Source organism: Macaca fascicularis, chromosome 6 (genome assembly GCF_037993035.2).
Source record: "Macaca fascicularis isolate 582-1 chromosome 6, T2T-MFA8v1.1".
Lineage (NCBI taxonomy): Eukaryota > Metazoa > Chordata > Mammalia > Primates > Cercopithecidae > Macaca > Macaca fascicularis.
This window is the reverse complement of record NC_088380.1, coordinates 35,965,521-35,980,451: the sequence shown is the minus strand read 5'-3', so window position 1 is coordinate 35,980,451 and position 14,931 is coordinate 35,965,521. Positions and strand designations below refer to the sequence as shown.

The window sequence follows — 14,931 nt, the reverse complement described above, 5'->3', positions numbered from 1 at the left end:
TTGAGTAGGGCATGTTCAGAAGCCTCAGGTTTTCAGTTCTAAAAATGTTCCATTTTGGAAAATTTGTAAATTATTTACACAAAAAATTTTAAAAACCTGTGATAAATGTTCCTCTCTTAAATTGCCTAACCAAGCTTCCCTGAGCTGCAGGGGCAGTACTGTCTGCTCTCCTGCCCCATCAATGTCCATCACAGTGAGGTTGGCTGGCAGCAATTAGGACTCTGGAGATTAACCTTTCTAAACATGCTTAAATAGCAGGCACTAGCCCTGACCTTGGTGGGAAAAAAAAGACAAGTACAACCACTCTTTAAAGCAACAATAGATTTATTATTTCTTCAATGCACACTATTCAAGAATACAATTATAAAATAGCAAACGAACTTCAGAAACTTAAAGACTGAGCTAGTCCTGATCAGAAGCACTAGAGACTGGTTTCAGGAAATGGCTCAAATATATAGATACTCTTGACTAGAGCAAACTGAGGAGGAGCAAGAGTTGTAGAGCCATAGCTATAGGTTAAAGGACTATATTAGATAATTCCAGGCTCACCTGACCCACTGTGAAAACTGTCTCCCCAGTTCTTTTTCTTTCTTTCTTTCTTTTTTTTTTTTTTTTTTTCTGGAGGCAGAGTTTCACTCTATCCCCCAGGCTGGAGTGCAGTGGCGCCATCTCGGCTCACTGCAACCTCCGCCTCCCAGGTTCAAGCAATTCTCCTGCCTCAGCCTCCCAAGCAGCTGGGATTACAGGCGCCTGCCACCACGCCCAGCTAATGTTTGTATTTTTGGTAGAGATGGGGTTTTGCCATGTTGGCCAGGCAGGTTTTCAACTCCTGATCTCTGGTGATCCAAAGTGCTGGGATTACAGGGATGAGCCACCACGCTCGGCCTGTCTTCCCCAGTTCTAAAAAGCATTTTACATATTTCCATTTTCCTCCAGACCTCTGAATTGTTTTTTTAATTTCCTAATGAGATAGTGGGAAAAGGGTGTATATTTAATTCATGTCTTTGTGTTTTATTGTTGACATGATAAAAGCATTTTTTAGGGTTTGTGTATTTTGCCTGTAGTTAAGTTCTAATTTCCTGGAGTGAAATGGTCTTTAATATACCATAATATCTTACTAAAGTCTTCAAATTTTTTTTGTTTAATATGAATAAGTTTAATTTTAAAAATTCAGACCTATCTCAAATCTCCATAAGACTATAGAGTTTAGAAGTGTGGTCATGACACAGTATCAAAGATACTTAGGTAGACATGGTGTAACTGCACAGTCAGCCATTTATGAAGCTGAAACTAGAAACCAAAGCCTCATTTGTTTTATACACACACACAAATAGATACTGACACTCTACCAATATCATGCATTAAACAATTAAGCACTTCAATTTTGTCATTATATTTATTGTCTACCACTGAATGCTAGACTTATGGTCCTTAGGAGTTAAGGATCTAGAAAAAACTTAAACTAAAAATGTTCTCTATCTAGGCTCTTTATCTCTATGTCCATAAATATATGTTTACTGAGATGGCAGGAGCGTGTTTCTGTACTTTTATAATCACATAGTCCTGAAGATTTACAATTACATATAAATTCTAGTTCTATTGGTTGCTGTTAATTTGTTCCCTTATTCTGGTGGAAAACCAGCTATAGTCATTCTTATTTTATTAAGATGCTCTTACTCATTACATAAATCTAACTCCGTAGTTCAGCAAACAGACGTGTATCCTCTTGATCTGCCTGAAGTTACCTGTTGCTCTGTGCCTTTTTCTCTTCTCCTCTGTGATCTTACTCTAATCAGTAGACCTAGGTGTGATGACTCCATGTCTCCTCCTACACAGCGAAGAAGCTGGGCTTTGTAACAACTACGCGTTTAGCTACTCCAAGAGCTTTTCCACCTCCATCTGAGTGTAAAGCCTTGTTTCATGTGATTGAAGTTGCCCAAAGTCTGAATGTAGATAGACTACAATTTATAATTCTTTACTGAGTAAAATTAAGAAACTGAAAAACAGGATTATAAATCATTCTGTCAATCACCTGATTGAGGTTTTCCTTTTGCAGTAGGAGTTTTTGAAGGCACATGATGAAGATGAATTTCCTTCTCTTTTTCTGGTTCAGGAGGAGGAGCGGGAGGAGGTGTAGGAAGTGGAAGCTCAGCCAGGGAAGCTGCTGCTTTTTTCTCAGCTTCCTTTTCTTCTAATTTCTTCTCAACTTCAAAAGGATGATAAGAATTGACCTTCATTAGCGACTCTAGATATCTACTATTTCACTTGAACTAAGAGAAATCTAAATTAATACAAAACACTCTTATGTATTTAAAGTTAATTCATGGTTTTGGGCTTTCTCTTAAATCTTCTAGTCCTTAAAGCTAAGATTTCAAGTCTTCTCTTCCTTGTCAGAAATATGGTTGCCCTTGCCTCTTGATGGCAGTGGTGGTAATGTTGATGGGTAGTGGTGGTGATGATGGTGTAGTTGTGATGGTGGTTGTGGTATTAATAACAGTGGTGTTGACTGTGGTGGAGGTAGAAGTGGTGATGGCTGTGGGGAGGATGGTGGTAGTGACGGTGGTGGTGGTAGTGATGGTGGTGGTGGTGATGGGGGTGGTGGTGGTGATGATGGTGATGATGGTGGTGATGGTGGCAGAGGTAGAGGTAGTGGTGGTGGTAATGGTGCTGGTGATAGTGGTGGTGGAGGAAGAGCTGGTAATGGTGGTGGAGGTGGTGATGACTGTGGTGGGGATGGTGGTAGTGGTAGTGGAGATAGAGGTGATGATGGTGGTGATGGTGGTGGAGGTAGAGGTGGTAATGGTGCTGGTGGTAGTGGTGGTGGAGGTAGAGGTGGTGATGGTAGTGGAGGTGGTGATGGCTATGGTGGGGATGGTGGTAGTGATGGTGGTAGTGGAAATAGAGGTGATGATGGTGGTGATGGTGGTGGAGGTAGAGCTGGTAGTGGTGGTGATGGTGGTGGAGGTGGTGATGGCTGTGGTAGGGATGGTGGTAGTGATGGTGGTGGTGGTAGTGGTAGTGGAGACAGAGGTGATGATGGTGGTGATGGTGATGGAGGTAGAGGTGGTGATGGGTCTGGTGGTAGTGGTGGTGGAGGTGCTGGTAGAAGTGATCGTGGTGGAGGTAGAGGTGGTGATGGCTGTGATGAGGATGGTGGTAGTGATGGTGGTGGTGATAGTGATGGTGATGGTGGTGGTGTGGTAGTGGTGATGGTAGGAGTGGTGATGGTGGTGGTTGGCATGGGGGTGATGAGTAATATATGTGTATTTGTGTGTACGGAGCTGATATAAAGGGTTAGCAAGTGGGTACCAAATGTAAAAGTGATAATCTGGAAGTAGCTAATAAAGATGAAGAGAAAAATAAAAGATTGTTTGAAAATGTCCAGTGGGAAAGCAAAATGAATAAGTATAAAAAGACTGTAAAGGGCAGTGTAATACAAGAGGTGGGGTGAGGAGGAAATGGAAGGGGAAAGAAATGTGTATCACTAACTTTAATAAGTGAATACAAAGCACTTAGAATACTGCACAGTACATACATCCTCGATTAAGCCTCAGCAATTCATTCATTCCTGCAACAACCATTTATTGAACCTGAATTATGCCTTAAAGAAAAGGAAGGATTACAACAATAAAGTAAAACTACTATTTCTAATGATAATAATTATAATAATATTGCAAACAATAGTTCTGATTGCTGGAGATACAACAGTAAAACAAAACAGAAAAATCAATGGCCTTATGAAGCTTACATTCTAGTGGTAGGAAACAAACCATAAATATGATGAATAAGTTAATTTATACAAGAGTTAAGATGGTGATAAGTGCTACGGAAAAAAAATAGAACAGAGTAAGGGAGACCAAAGTGTTGTGGGCAGCTTCTTACGTTTTAGACAGAGTGCCAGGGTGAGTATGCCCAACCATAGGGTGACGTCTGAGCAAAGACATGAAGCAAGCCAGGGAGTGAGCCTCGTGGATTTCTGCTGAAAGCGTGTCCCAGTCAGAGGAGATGGTTAGCCCAGATGCCTGGAGGGATGGAGCATGGCCAACTGGAGTCTTTCTAGGCTCCCATCATTGTGATGACCCTTTGCCTTTCGTGATGCAGTTTCACCTTTCCTGGCACACCTTCCCTGACTGCCCAGTCTTTCCATCCCTTCACACTGCGGAGGCCCACAGCTCTACTGAATGTACCGCTGGCGATGAATGCCTATGTTCTTGCATGGCTATTTCTCTTTACATGTGCTCACTCTACCCTTGGATTACTCTTTTCATTTCAGCAAGCCAGGAGGTTTCATTCTATTAGACATTCTTTCGAAGTGGAAATTCGGGGTTTTAGTTCTGATTTTTGAAGTAATTCATCATTATTGTTTTAAACATCCAAGAATTAAGACAAGTAGAAAGGGGAATTGCCTGTTAAGTCTCTTTAAGTCCCATCTCCTTCCCCACCATCAAGTATTATATATGCTGCCCGACTCTTCTGTGCATATGTATTTTAATACATAAATATGTACACTTTCCTTAAAAGAGACTATTTTATATGTAACCTGCTTTTTCCTACTTAACAGTATATTGTGGTCAGAATATAGAAGTACCACATTCTTTTAGTTTTTTAACTTAATTGGGATGTTTAATATAGAGCACCGGGCTAGGTTAATGTTTATTGTTTTAATGATTAAACATCTGTTAATTACCTGTTTGAAATATAAATCTTAAATAAGTGATAACTGAGTCCATTAATGTAGTCAGTGATTATTAGAATGCAAACTCTTTAGGAAAATGTTGAAGTTGAGTCTAATATTTGGCAAAAACAAACTGATTCTAACCCATAACTTCAAGCCTTTATGGGTTAGAATTGGTTTGTTTCTGCTTCCCAACCAAGACTCTGTAAGATTGCTATTCTGTCAAATGACATGTTAAGCCTCTTAAAATACTATATGATTGTTTTTCTCTTTGAAAGGTTCATGCTGGTAGTTTTTGGAGTAGGCATTTAGATGTAGGAGCTTGTCTTTCTAAGTGTGAGCTCCTGGATATCCATGGTGATTGTGGTTTATGTCTATGGGCTATTTTAATGTTAATTAACTGGTACATTATGGTAGTTAGGTCACAAATTTAGTGACAGGAGACAGTACGCTATCAAGGCAACTTTAGAATCCTTTTCACGCCATTAACTTTGACCATTTTTTACTATACCAAGAAACTGTAGTTGCCAATATAATTTGGGAAACATTTATTTTTCAAATCATGTCTCCAAGGTAAAATCCCAGAGGAAATATGACATTGGACTGAAGTTAAAATCTCTTTCAATAAAAAGCTTCAATAATAATATAAAAAGTTAGTGGGCAATTATCATTGGTTGAATGAAGGAGGAAGGAGATCTGTGTAGTTTTATTTGTGTAAGATAAAACATGAAAGCAAGTTAATATATAATTAATAATCAATTTAATAATAAACTTATAACAAAATAGGTGGATTTGAGAAAAAATGGCCTAGTGTGTCCATCCTAAAAGAGGAATTCACATGGTTTCTTTATAATGCTAAAGCTAACAAAGTAAAACCTTTACCTTTATCTACAATATCCCTAATTTTCATTAATTTTACTTAAAAATATCTAATTAACAAATAAAGATTGCATATATCCCGAGAATAAAATGTGAATTAATATCCTTAAATTTAACTCTGCTGGGTTTTGTTGTTGTTGTTGTTGTTGTTGTTTTGACATGAAAACAATGTTTTCAGAGTGATGGTCTCTTTTTGATTAAAATAAGAGAGAAAAATCTTTTATTCAGAAACACATACAACAGAAAGCTAAAGACAGAGGCAGAACACACTTGTAGATAGAATAAATCCAAAGATAAGAAAGAACTTTTGAATCACATCTTCCTTTCGCCCCAAACTCATTAAAACCACACATTTTAGTTGCCTAAACTCAAGACTATAAACAAATGTAAATACCTTTATTCTTTTTTTTTACCATTTCAGTCGTAAGAATTTCTTTTAGTTTTTCGCATAAAGATTCCTTATCTATTTCAGCATTGATTTTTATCAAAATATTTTCTGGCTCTGAAAACCATTGCTTCAATAAAGGCCAGTTGTCCAAGAAGCCTATAATTCTGCAAAATCAAAATATGATATGAATATCTCATACTGATCAAAAGATTAGAATGATATTAAGCATAAATTATCCGACATGCATAATGAAAAGATAGGCTGCCAATATAATTGCATCTGAAAAAGAAACAATGTTATTTATTTTAGATTAAAGAAGAAATTACTTAATGTCATCAAGACATATTTTTTGAGATGTATGAGAGTAAAAGAGGAAAATGTCATTGGTTCAGGAAAACTTTTAGTGTAAGTTCAGGTCTCCAAGTGAAAATCTAAGAAAACATCATCTATGCTCCTAGTAGAATAACTCTGAACTCTCTTTGGATGGTAGCTACAGCCTGATTCACCTAGGCCATCTATTTTTCTCTCAGAGATAGAAATTGAAGAGATCTTTGAGTAAGTATAGTTGGTTTAGACTTATATACTTTACTCAAAAGTGTTCTTGGAATAATTCTTGAAACTTTTTTTTTTCTTCCTGGAGAGCAGACAGCCTTAATGTAGCTCAAATTACTCTTCCCTGGTTCATTTCATATTGTTAAACTTATCAGGGTTTCATAAAATTGTCTAATTTTGTCTAAATTTCCCTTTCCAATGGCAAATTGCACACAACCAAAAGAATAATTTTATTTTAGCAAAATAGAAGTAGTTTACAGTCCGGTGCCTACCTTTTTGAAGTTTACAGTCCGATGCCTACCTTTTTGAAGTTCCATCACTGTCACCGGCATTTCCTTAAAGAGTGCTGAATCAGGATTCCATATAATTAACTTATAAGTTCATGTAACCATAAAGGGAAGTATTGCCTGATTTAATTCTTCTTTTTTCAGACTATAATGACTTGCGCTCTAAATATGACAGCTAGCACATAAATATTTCACTAATTATCAAAACTACTTAGTTTTCTTTAACCTGTTAAAGACTGAATGCTAAGAAATAGATATTCTTCTAGGTCTGATGATTCCAAAGTGGTTGTCAATCTATTCTAAAAGCATGAAACAAGAAGCAGAGCATTTAGTTAAAAACTAACCTATGTTGTATCTGGTCTCTTAAATTTTGGTCTCCACCCTTATCTTGATTTTCAGCAGCTACACGTTGACTGATGTCTTCGTGAGCAGTTTTGTAGGACAATTCTTCAGCTACGGTATAAAATTTATTTAATTAGATAATTTTCAAAACCAAAGTTGCTACTTACTGCTAAAATATACTGATGAAAGATGCCAAACAAGATAGAGTCCTGTATTTGGTACAGTGTTACTTAAAAATATTTTAAAAGATGTTGGGTCCAGTGTTACTTAAAAATATTTTAAAAGATGTTGAAAGAGTATAGTTTTGAGATAAGAATTCGATTGTTTTCTTGGAAATTGGGGAAAATAAGTAAAACATTAAGATAAGCTGTAGTTTCAGTGTAAGGATCTCAGGATTGTCTATGATAGACGAGAATGAAAAATGATGGGTCATCATGAATAACTAACTTGAAAAGAATTGGAAAAATTAACACGGTGATGTAAAAATTAAGACGAAAGAACAAGGTGGCTGGAACGTCAACATAAAAATTATTTCTTGATATTATATTGCAATATAATAAAATTATTCTGTTTCTTTCTAGACTTTATGATCTCCCTGCAGAATAGACATAAAGGAATAGACCCAAAGAGATCAAAAACAAACAAACAAAAAAACCAATCTCAACAGCTCTGATTGAGTCCTATTCTGGATTAATGATACAAAGTCCAGAATACTCACCAATTTAGAATAAATAAAAAATCATAAAGAGGAAAGAAAGCCTTGAACTAGATTAAAAGAAATTAGAATTACTCAATATAAGAAAACATTGAATAGTGAATTAATACAGTTCAAGCAAATGAAGAACCCTCACAGGATATAGTAATCAGTTGTTCTTCATCTCCATTCATAACAGAACAAGGTGAAATGAATTTAGAATGCAGAACGATGCTTTGAAATGATTAATAAAACCCAAGGATCACATTGGAACAGGTAACTGAAGAAAACTGTGGAAGTGCCCTTCTTGGGAGATGCCCATGCATCATCTCATGGTTGCTACCTCGCGGCTGTCAGGACTTCAATGCACAGATTAGCATTCCTCTCTGTCCAACCTCCCAACCTCCCAGCCCCAGGCAGTGCTGCTTCCCCTTCCCTTCACTCGTGGTACTCTGTACCATGGCCACTGAATTTTGTGATCATCCTGAATGGCTCCATCTTTGCAATCTTAAAGACCTATACTCCTACCACAAACTTTCCAGCTCTGGTATTGTTGATGAATTTCTTCACTAGCATCCAGTCCCTACATTCCTACCTCCTTTTTCCCCAAATTTATCAGCATTATCCTGACTTCACTTTATGCTTTCTAGCAAACCTAAACTGCATGAATGAACACTTCAAGTTCTCCCTGCCTCTTAACAACTCCAATTTCTGTGTCCTTCTGCTGTACCAGCCTTAAATGATATCTTTTTTATTTTTTAAGGCTTATGCTTATAGGCATTTTTGAATAAAAATACACAACCTTTATTCTCACTAATTCCCTAGCTAAAAAAATCAGTTGAGCTCTTTCATATATATATATATATATGGACCCTTTTCTAAAATAAATAAAGAGATAAATAAAAAAACTAAAAAAGTAACAAATATCCTGTGGCCATGGCTCTTTTTTCTTCTTTCAGAGATAAACTTCTTGGGAGTTATCTCCACTCACTCTCCATCTCTGTACCTCCCACTCACACCTCAACACACCGCAATCGTTCCTTCTCTCTCCTACCCTCCATGAAATGGCTCACATACCAGTCACCAAAAATGCCAAAGGACACATTTCAGTCCTTATTTTGGCTTGTTTTATAATACTTATAGGTAAAATTTAGTGTATAATTCTTAAAAGCTGTTACATATATTATGTCATTTAATACTCAACAAAAACTTGTAAGTGGGATTGAGATTCTATAATTGGCTCCAAATTGCACCGTTCATAAATAGTAGAGAAGGGATTTGATTCCAGGCAATACGACTCCAGGTTCTGGACTTCTTTTTAATTTTTATAGTCTTTGTTGCATTATACTTGCCAAAAAATGCATACACTAATATTCATCTCCATGAATTAATGAACCAAAGACAGTCAGCACCCAGATATACAAACACTATCAGTCCCAGAAGCCCTTTCCTGTTCTTTTTCAGTCACCATTAGCCACAAAGGGTCAGTATTTGATGCCCTGAACTCAAAATCTGTTTCTGCTCTCACCAGAGGGTGAACATTACTGTTCTGTCTCAGGTTGACCAATGGCTAAACAGCGGAGGCAGCCACCTCTTCTTCCATTCCCATGTAGACTTTTACTCTCACAATGGCCATTCCCCATCCTTATGTCCGCCAGTCTCCTGCCCATTGGCTTTGAGTCTGGATCATTTACCACAGCCCAGCCCTGGCAGGACTTTGTAGCCCACATTGCTTTGGATGTAGCATGTTTCTCTGTGATGATGTTCTTCAGGTTTCTCCATAGACCCCGAACCCCATGCTGCACCTGACCCTAGTGGCTAGGCTCCCACTCAGCCTAGGCTCCTGCTGGTCTGGAAGGGGGATTACATGACACATTTGCCTTGAAGATTTGTCCTTCTTTGGCTTATGAGACACTACTGTCCCAGGCTTTCTTCTTCACCATTAGCTGCTGCTTCTAAACACTTATTCCTTTGCTCTCCCCCAGTAAATTCTGGTTATTATGTATAGAGCAATATGATTTTTTTGGAGACGGGGTCTCACTCTGTTACCCAGGTTGAAGTGCAGTGGTGTGATCATACCTCATTGCAGCGTTGAATTCCTGGGCTCAAGTGATCCTCCCACCTCAGCCTCCCATGTAGCTAGGATCAGAGACATGTGTCACCATGTTGGGCTAATATTTTTATTTTTTGCAGAGACAGGGCCTTGCCATGTTGCCTAGGCTGATCTCAAACTCTTGGGCTCAAGTATTTCAAATCATCTTTTTTACAGTGTGGAAATTGTCTCAGCTGGACAAAATTTACTTTCATTTCTAAGAACAGGAATCATTTGCATTACTATCAATTTCCTACTATTTATAGCGTTATAGAAGAGTTGAGTCAAAACCAATGAAAAACACAGACCCTTATAGAATCAGGCATCCCCAAGGGCCCAAGAGGCAATAGTCAGCCTTGTAGTAAAATGATGTGCAGGTAATCATTTGTCGATTTCAAAGTCTTCCATCATTTTTCCCTGATGTATTTACCACATGCTTATTATCATGTGCCAGATTCTGTTCTAAACATGTAACTCTGATCTCATTTAATACCCACAACAAAAAAAGAGCCATTTTATCATATAGGTTGTGACACCAAGGCTTAGAATAATAAAGTAACTTTCTCAAGGTCAGATACGTCATATGTAAGAAAGCCAAGGTTCAAGAAGTGCTTTTACCCATAAGTATATAATTTGTGGAATAAAGGATTTTTTTCAAGGTTGAAAAATAGTTAAACTATGAATTTTTGCAAGAAGATTTAACCCCATCATGTGAAGTCTTCAGCTGACTGATACCTGCTCTTCAGAGTTAATACTCAGTCCAAGAAAAGGATGTTATCAGATCCTTTCTTACAGCACAGATGTGGTTTATGACCCTCAAGAGGGTGACCCACCAAAACATGCTAGACAGCCACAAAGCACTCCTCCATATGCGCACGTCTCAAAAAAACACCCCTATGACAGGGGAACTCCCAAGTTGATGGGAAGGTTCAGTGAGATGCTACAGTTGGACTGCAATTCACTAGTTCCAGTCTTTGTCCACAGTGCTGAATGCTAACAGTCAGAGCAAGAGGCAACTGTGCTCAGCTAGATAATTCTTTGATAGGCTGAAGTAGATTATTTTGTACTCACTTATAATTGTAAATGGGAGTACTCACTGATTCAAAGAACAAATAAAGTTTTCATTGTAAAAGAGCATCAAAAAAGGTGTCCAGCTTACCTATTATATCCTTCATGCGACTCATTGAGGAAGTATCTGAAACGTCTAATAATATGACAAAATCAAATGCAGGAGAGGGAAGAGGTACTTCTTTGGAAGTCGCAGGATCAATAGCCAATGTGGATTTTTGTGCTTTTTTTCTCTCCAGTTCTGTGAGGTTTCTATTGTAGCCTGTAAGAGCTTCTTCCAGAAGCTGTGCTTGGTTTAAAGTCATTGGAAAACCATCTAGGATCCAGTGCTGATTCACAGGTATCTCGCTAAATTGAAACAGGACAACTCATGAATATTTTGTTAGACACAAATACTTTGGAAATTATATGATAAATCTTCCCTTTTTCTTTCAGTTCCACAATAACTTCCTACTGCATGAATTTCATTACTTCATAGCTAAAAGATTAGGCTCACTAATGTGCCACAATCACTCCTTTGCTTAAAATACTTTTGTGAATACTTGCTGCCCTCCAAATCTATTCCAGAAGCTTTAACACATTAAAATTAACTGGCCACACCTGTATTAGTCCCTTTTCATGCTGCTGATAAAGACGTACCCAAGACTGGGCAATTTACAAAGAAAGAGGTTTAATTGGACTCACAGTTCCACAAGGCTGGGGAGGCCTCACAATCATGGCAGGAGGCAAAGAGGAGCAAGTCACATGGATGGCAGCAGGCAAATCGAGAGCTTGTGCCGAGAAACTCCCGTTTTTAAAACCATCAGATCTTGTGAGACCCATTCACTATCACGAGAACAGCATGGGAAAGACCCGCCCCCATGATTCAGTCATCTCCCATCAGGTCCCTCCCACAACACGTGGGAATTACGGGAGCTACAATTCAAGATGAGATTTGGATGCGGATATAGTCAAACCATATCAACACCTTATTTCTCTATACCTTGTTGTCTCTTACAATTTTGCACCATTTACTTCAAACAAACTCATCTCCTCAATGTAATGTGAGTATGAGTTGCATTTTCTATATTGTTCATAGACTGTTCCTCCTTTGCACCTCAGTTTCCTAATTTATACAATGGGGTAACATAACATACTTCATAAGGCAGTTGTGAGGATGAACTGAAATGATGCATTTTAAAAACTCGGCACAGAGCTTAGCACATACTGGATACTTGTACTGCCAACCTGGAGAGCTCTTCCTATCCCACCCAAGCCTGTGTAGAGTCATAGTATCCTGATCTCAGTTTCTCTGACTTTCACTTTGCCATGCAAATGGTTATATTTCTCTGCTTAACACAAATTCAAGTGAGTCTTTTAAAATCTCAGTTAGATTATAGGATGCTGAAGTGCAATTGGGGTTTTGCACTCAGCACAGTGTCCTCTTTAGAGAATGGGTGTTGAATAATTATTGTTTTAATTTGCAGCTGGAAAACAAGGTGAGAAAGGCATAAACTTAGACTGTGTTCTTCTAAGCCCTTAAATTATGCAAAATTGTGTTTTTGGCCTTTGGATTCAAACATATAATTTCATTTATTTCTGTCGAAAATCATATTAAACAATGGAATCCCCTTTCCAGAGGTTTCTGAGTCTACTTTGGGGCCTGCATATGATCCTACCAATAATGTAGCAAGGAAGGAGGGGGAAAACAGAAGTTAAAGGAAATTTCATTACTTGTGCAAAGTCATGAAACTAAAAATCACCCAAATCCAATGATCTTTCCATAGTATCAAGCTATCTTCATGTCACTGTCTATTTCTCTCATTAGGTTATTAAGAGCAGGAAAAGACTTCAATTTGGTTTTATAACTTGTTTAGAGCTTGGTGAAGCATTCTGCATAGAACAAATTTGTTGATTTGGGCCTAAGATGGGAAAGAGAATTTCCTTGAGTTCCTTCCTCCACCCACAGTCACAGGAGCCACTTCAGAGGAAGTGGGAGGTGAGGGCCACCCTTGTTCAGCCGTAGTGTGAGGACATGAGATGATGGGGAGTCAGGAGACCTGGACTTTGGCTGGGGCTACACCACTAGCCAGACATATAACTGGAGTACCTCACTGAACTGTCATGTGCCTCCCTTTCCTTATAGAAAAAATGACGGATTTAGACTGGATCAAAGATTTCACACTGATGACTGTCATCTGGAGGAGCCTTAGGGGCAATGAGGATAGTGGTAGTGGAAGGAGGGTAATGGAGTTCTGACGATGGGGTGTGGAGGTTTCAGTTCCACTGAAACTAAAGGGAAGAACTGCTTTATATCTGATACTTTTCATATACATTATTCTTTGGAGCAGGAGCAAAGAATCCCATGGCTGAAACATGCTTTACATCACTTCTGAGAAATGTTACAACTGTTAGAGTGAGGTCCCTCCTAGCTCTGGGCGGCCCTGTGATCTGATTTCTAGACACATCATCATTGAGAAGCAGCTTAAATCTTTAATGTCATCTTTTAAGAAAACACTAAGGGAAGTCCATTCCAGATGCAGAGTAGAACTCTCAGTCCTCCTTCCTCATCTCTCTTGGTCTCACTGGTTCCACATTCCACATCTCACTACTCAGTTCTGCTTCCTCACCTACTTCAAGTTGTCCGCAGCTCTTTCTCAGGGGGCTTTTTGACAGTTTTATCCAGCCTACTTGGCCTTCTCTCTTTATTACATTCATTAGCCAAGTCTCTATGGCTTCTTTTTTCCCCGTGGTCTGTGACCACACAATTGAGTGTTTCCCTTGGCTTTTCCAATTACTCAATTTCTCCTTGAATTCCCCCCAGGCAATAGAACCTGACTTTATTCATATCTGGGTAAAAGAAGTCAAGCTTGGTATGGGAGAAGAAGTGGAATATAGGCATGTAAATCACAAAATATATCTATCTTTTCATTGCTATATATTTTCTTATACAGATGAGTGAAACTTATGAGATATTAAAACAAAAAAATTTCCATATTATTCTGGATACATCTTTGTGTGATAAAGAATATATTAAATAGATAAGAAGAAGAAAAATGCAGTACATACTTAATAGCATTTACCATGATGTCAACAAGCAGCACATCAGGAATGCTCTTTCCTTTCTTCAGCAACTGTTCTGATTTTGCACCAAGTTGAGCACGCGTAGTGAGCTGGGAAAATAAACAAGAAATGACAGAAGATGGCTAATTTAAAAGTCAAATTCCAAATGTTTGGAGGAAAAGTCAATTAAATGACCATGCTCTCTGATGATGACACTGATCATGTGGCACAGTTGGGGAGTCAGGGAAGCATTTCAGGAAAATATGTGCACAGAATGTGAGGCTCTTCCTTCGAGGCTCCCTCCCTTCCCAGATTGTACTCTTCAATTGCAGCTGCTCTTGCATCCCCAGACTTAATTCTCTAATACCTTAAATCAGAAAGATTGAGCTCTCTGCTTGGGCTGTAGCCACTCATGCCATGCAGACAGGGGCATGCCCTCTGGGGAAAACTCATATAAACATGGCCCTTGCCCAGTGAAGTTCTCATCTTTCCATGGTCAAATTCCACAGATTTTCTGCCTGTTGTTTGCTGCTTGCTTGTTTGCTGTCTTCTTTTAGCCCTCAAATAATTATCTTTTCTATTTTGCCTAGTGTTTATACTTGTTATTTGTAGGTTAGTCCAATACAAGCTACTCAATATCACTGAAACAGGAACTTACTTAGAGTCTATTCTTAGCTCAGCTGCCAGAGTGAGAATGTTATGTCAAATGGTATGGCTCTATTCCAAGCCCTGTTAAAATTCTCCCTTTTACTCCAAATGTCCCAATAATTGCCTGAGGGCCTGACTGACCTGATTCTTTTCCTTTCTCACCCATGTCTCTAACCTCATCCCTTACTAAATACTCTCTGGCCCAGCTGGCCAGGCACTTTCCTGCCTCACTATCCTCACAGCCTGGAACACTTCCCCCGATCC

The 14,931-nt window shown here is 38.5% G+C and overlaps 1 protein-coding gene across 2 annotated transcripts in view; it reads right to left on the bottom strand.

Annotated features, from left to right (window-relative positions):
• SPEF2 (sperm flagellar 2) overlaps positions 1–14,931 on the bottom strand; it is a 189,746-nt gene that overhangs the window by 94,729 nt on the left and 80,086 nt on the right. The window contains exons 15-19 of one of the 2 annotated variants that reach the window (XM_005556713.5): positions 14,026–14,129; positions 11,069–11,325; positions 7,126–7,234; positions 5,949–6,106; positions 2,033–2,206 (exon numbers count right to left, since the gene is read on the bottom strand). In XM_005556713.5, the coding sequence (XP_005556770.2) occupies positions 2,033–2,206; positions 5,949–6,106; positions 7,126–7,234; positions 11,069–11,325; positions 14,026–14,129 (802 nt within the window). Of the gene's footprint in view, positions 1–306; positions 2,207–5,948; positions 6,107–7,125; positions 7,235–11,068; positions 11,326–14,025; positions 14,130–14,931 lie in introns of those variants that run through there. The other variant, XM_073993291.1, reaches the window with a different exon arrangement.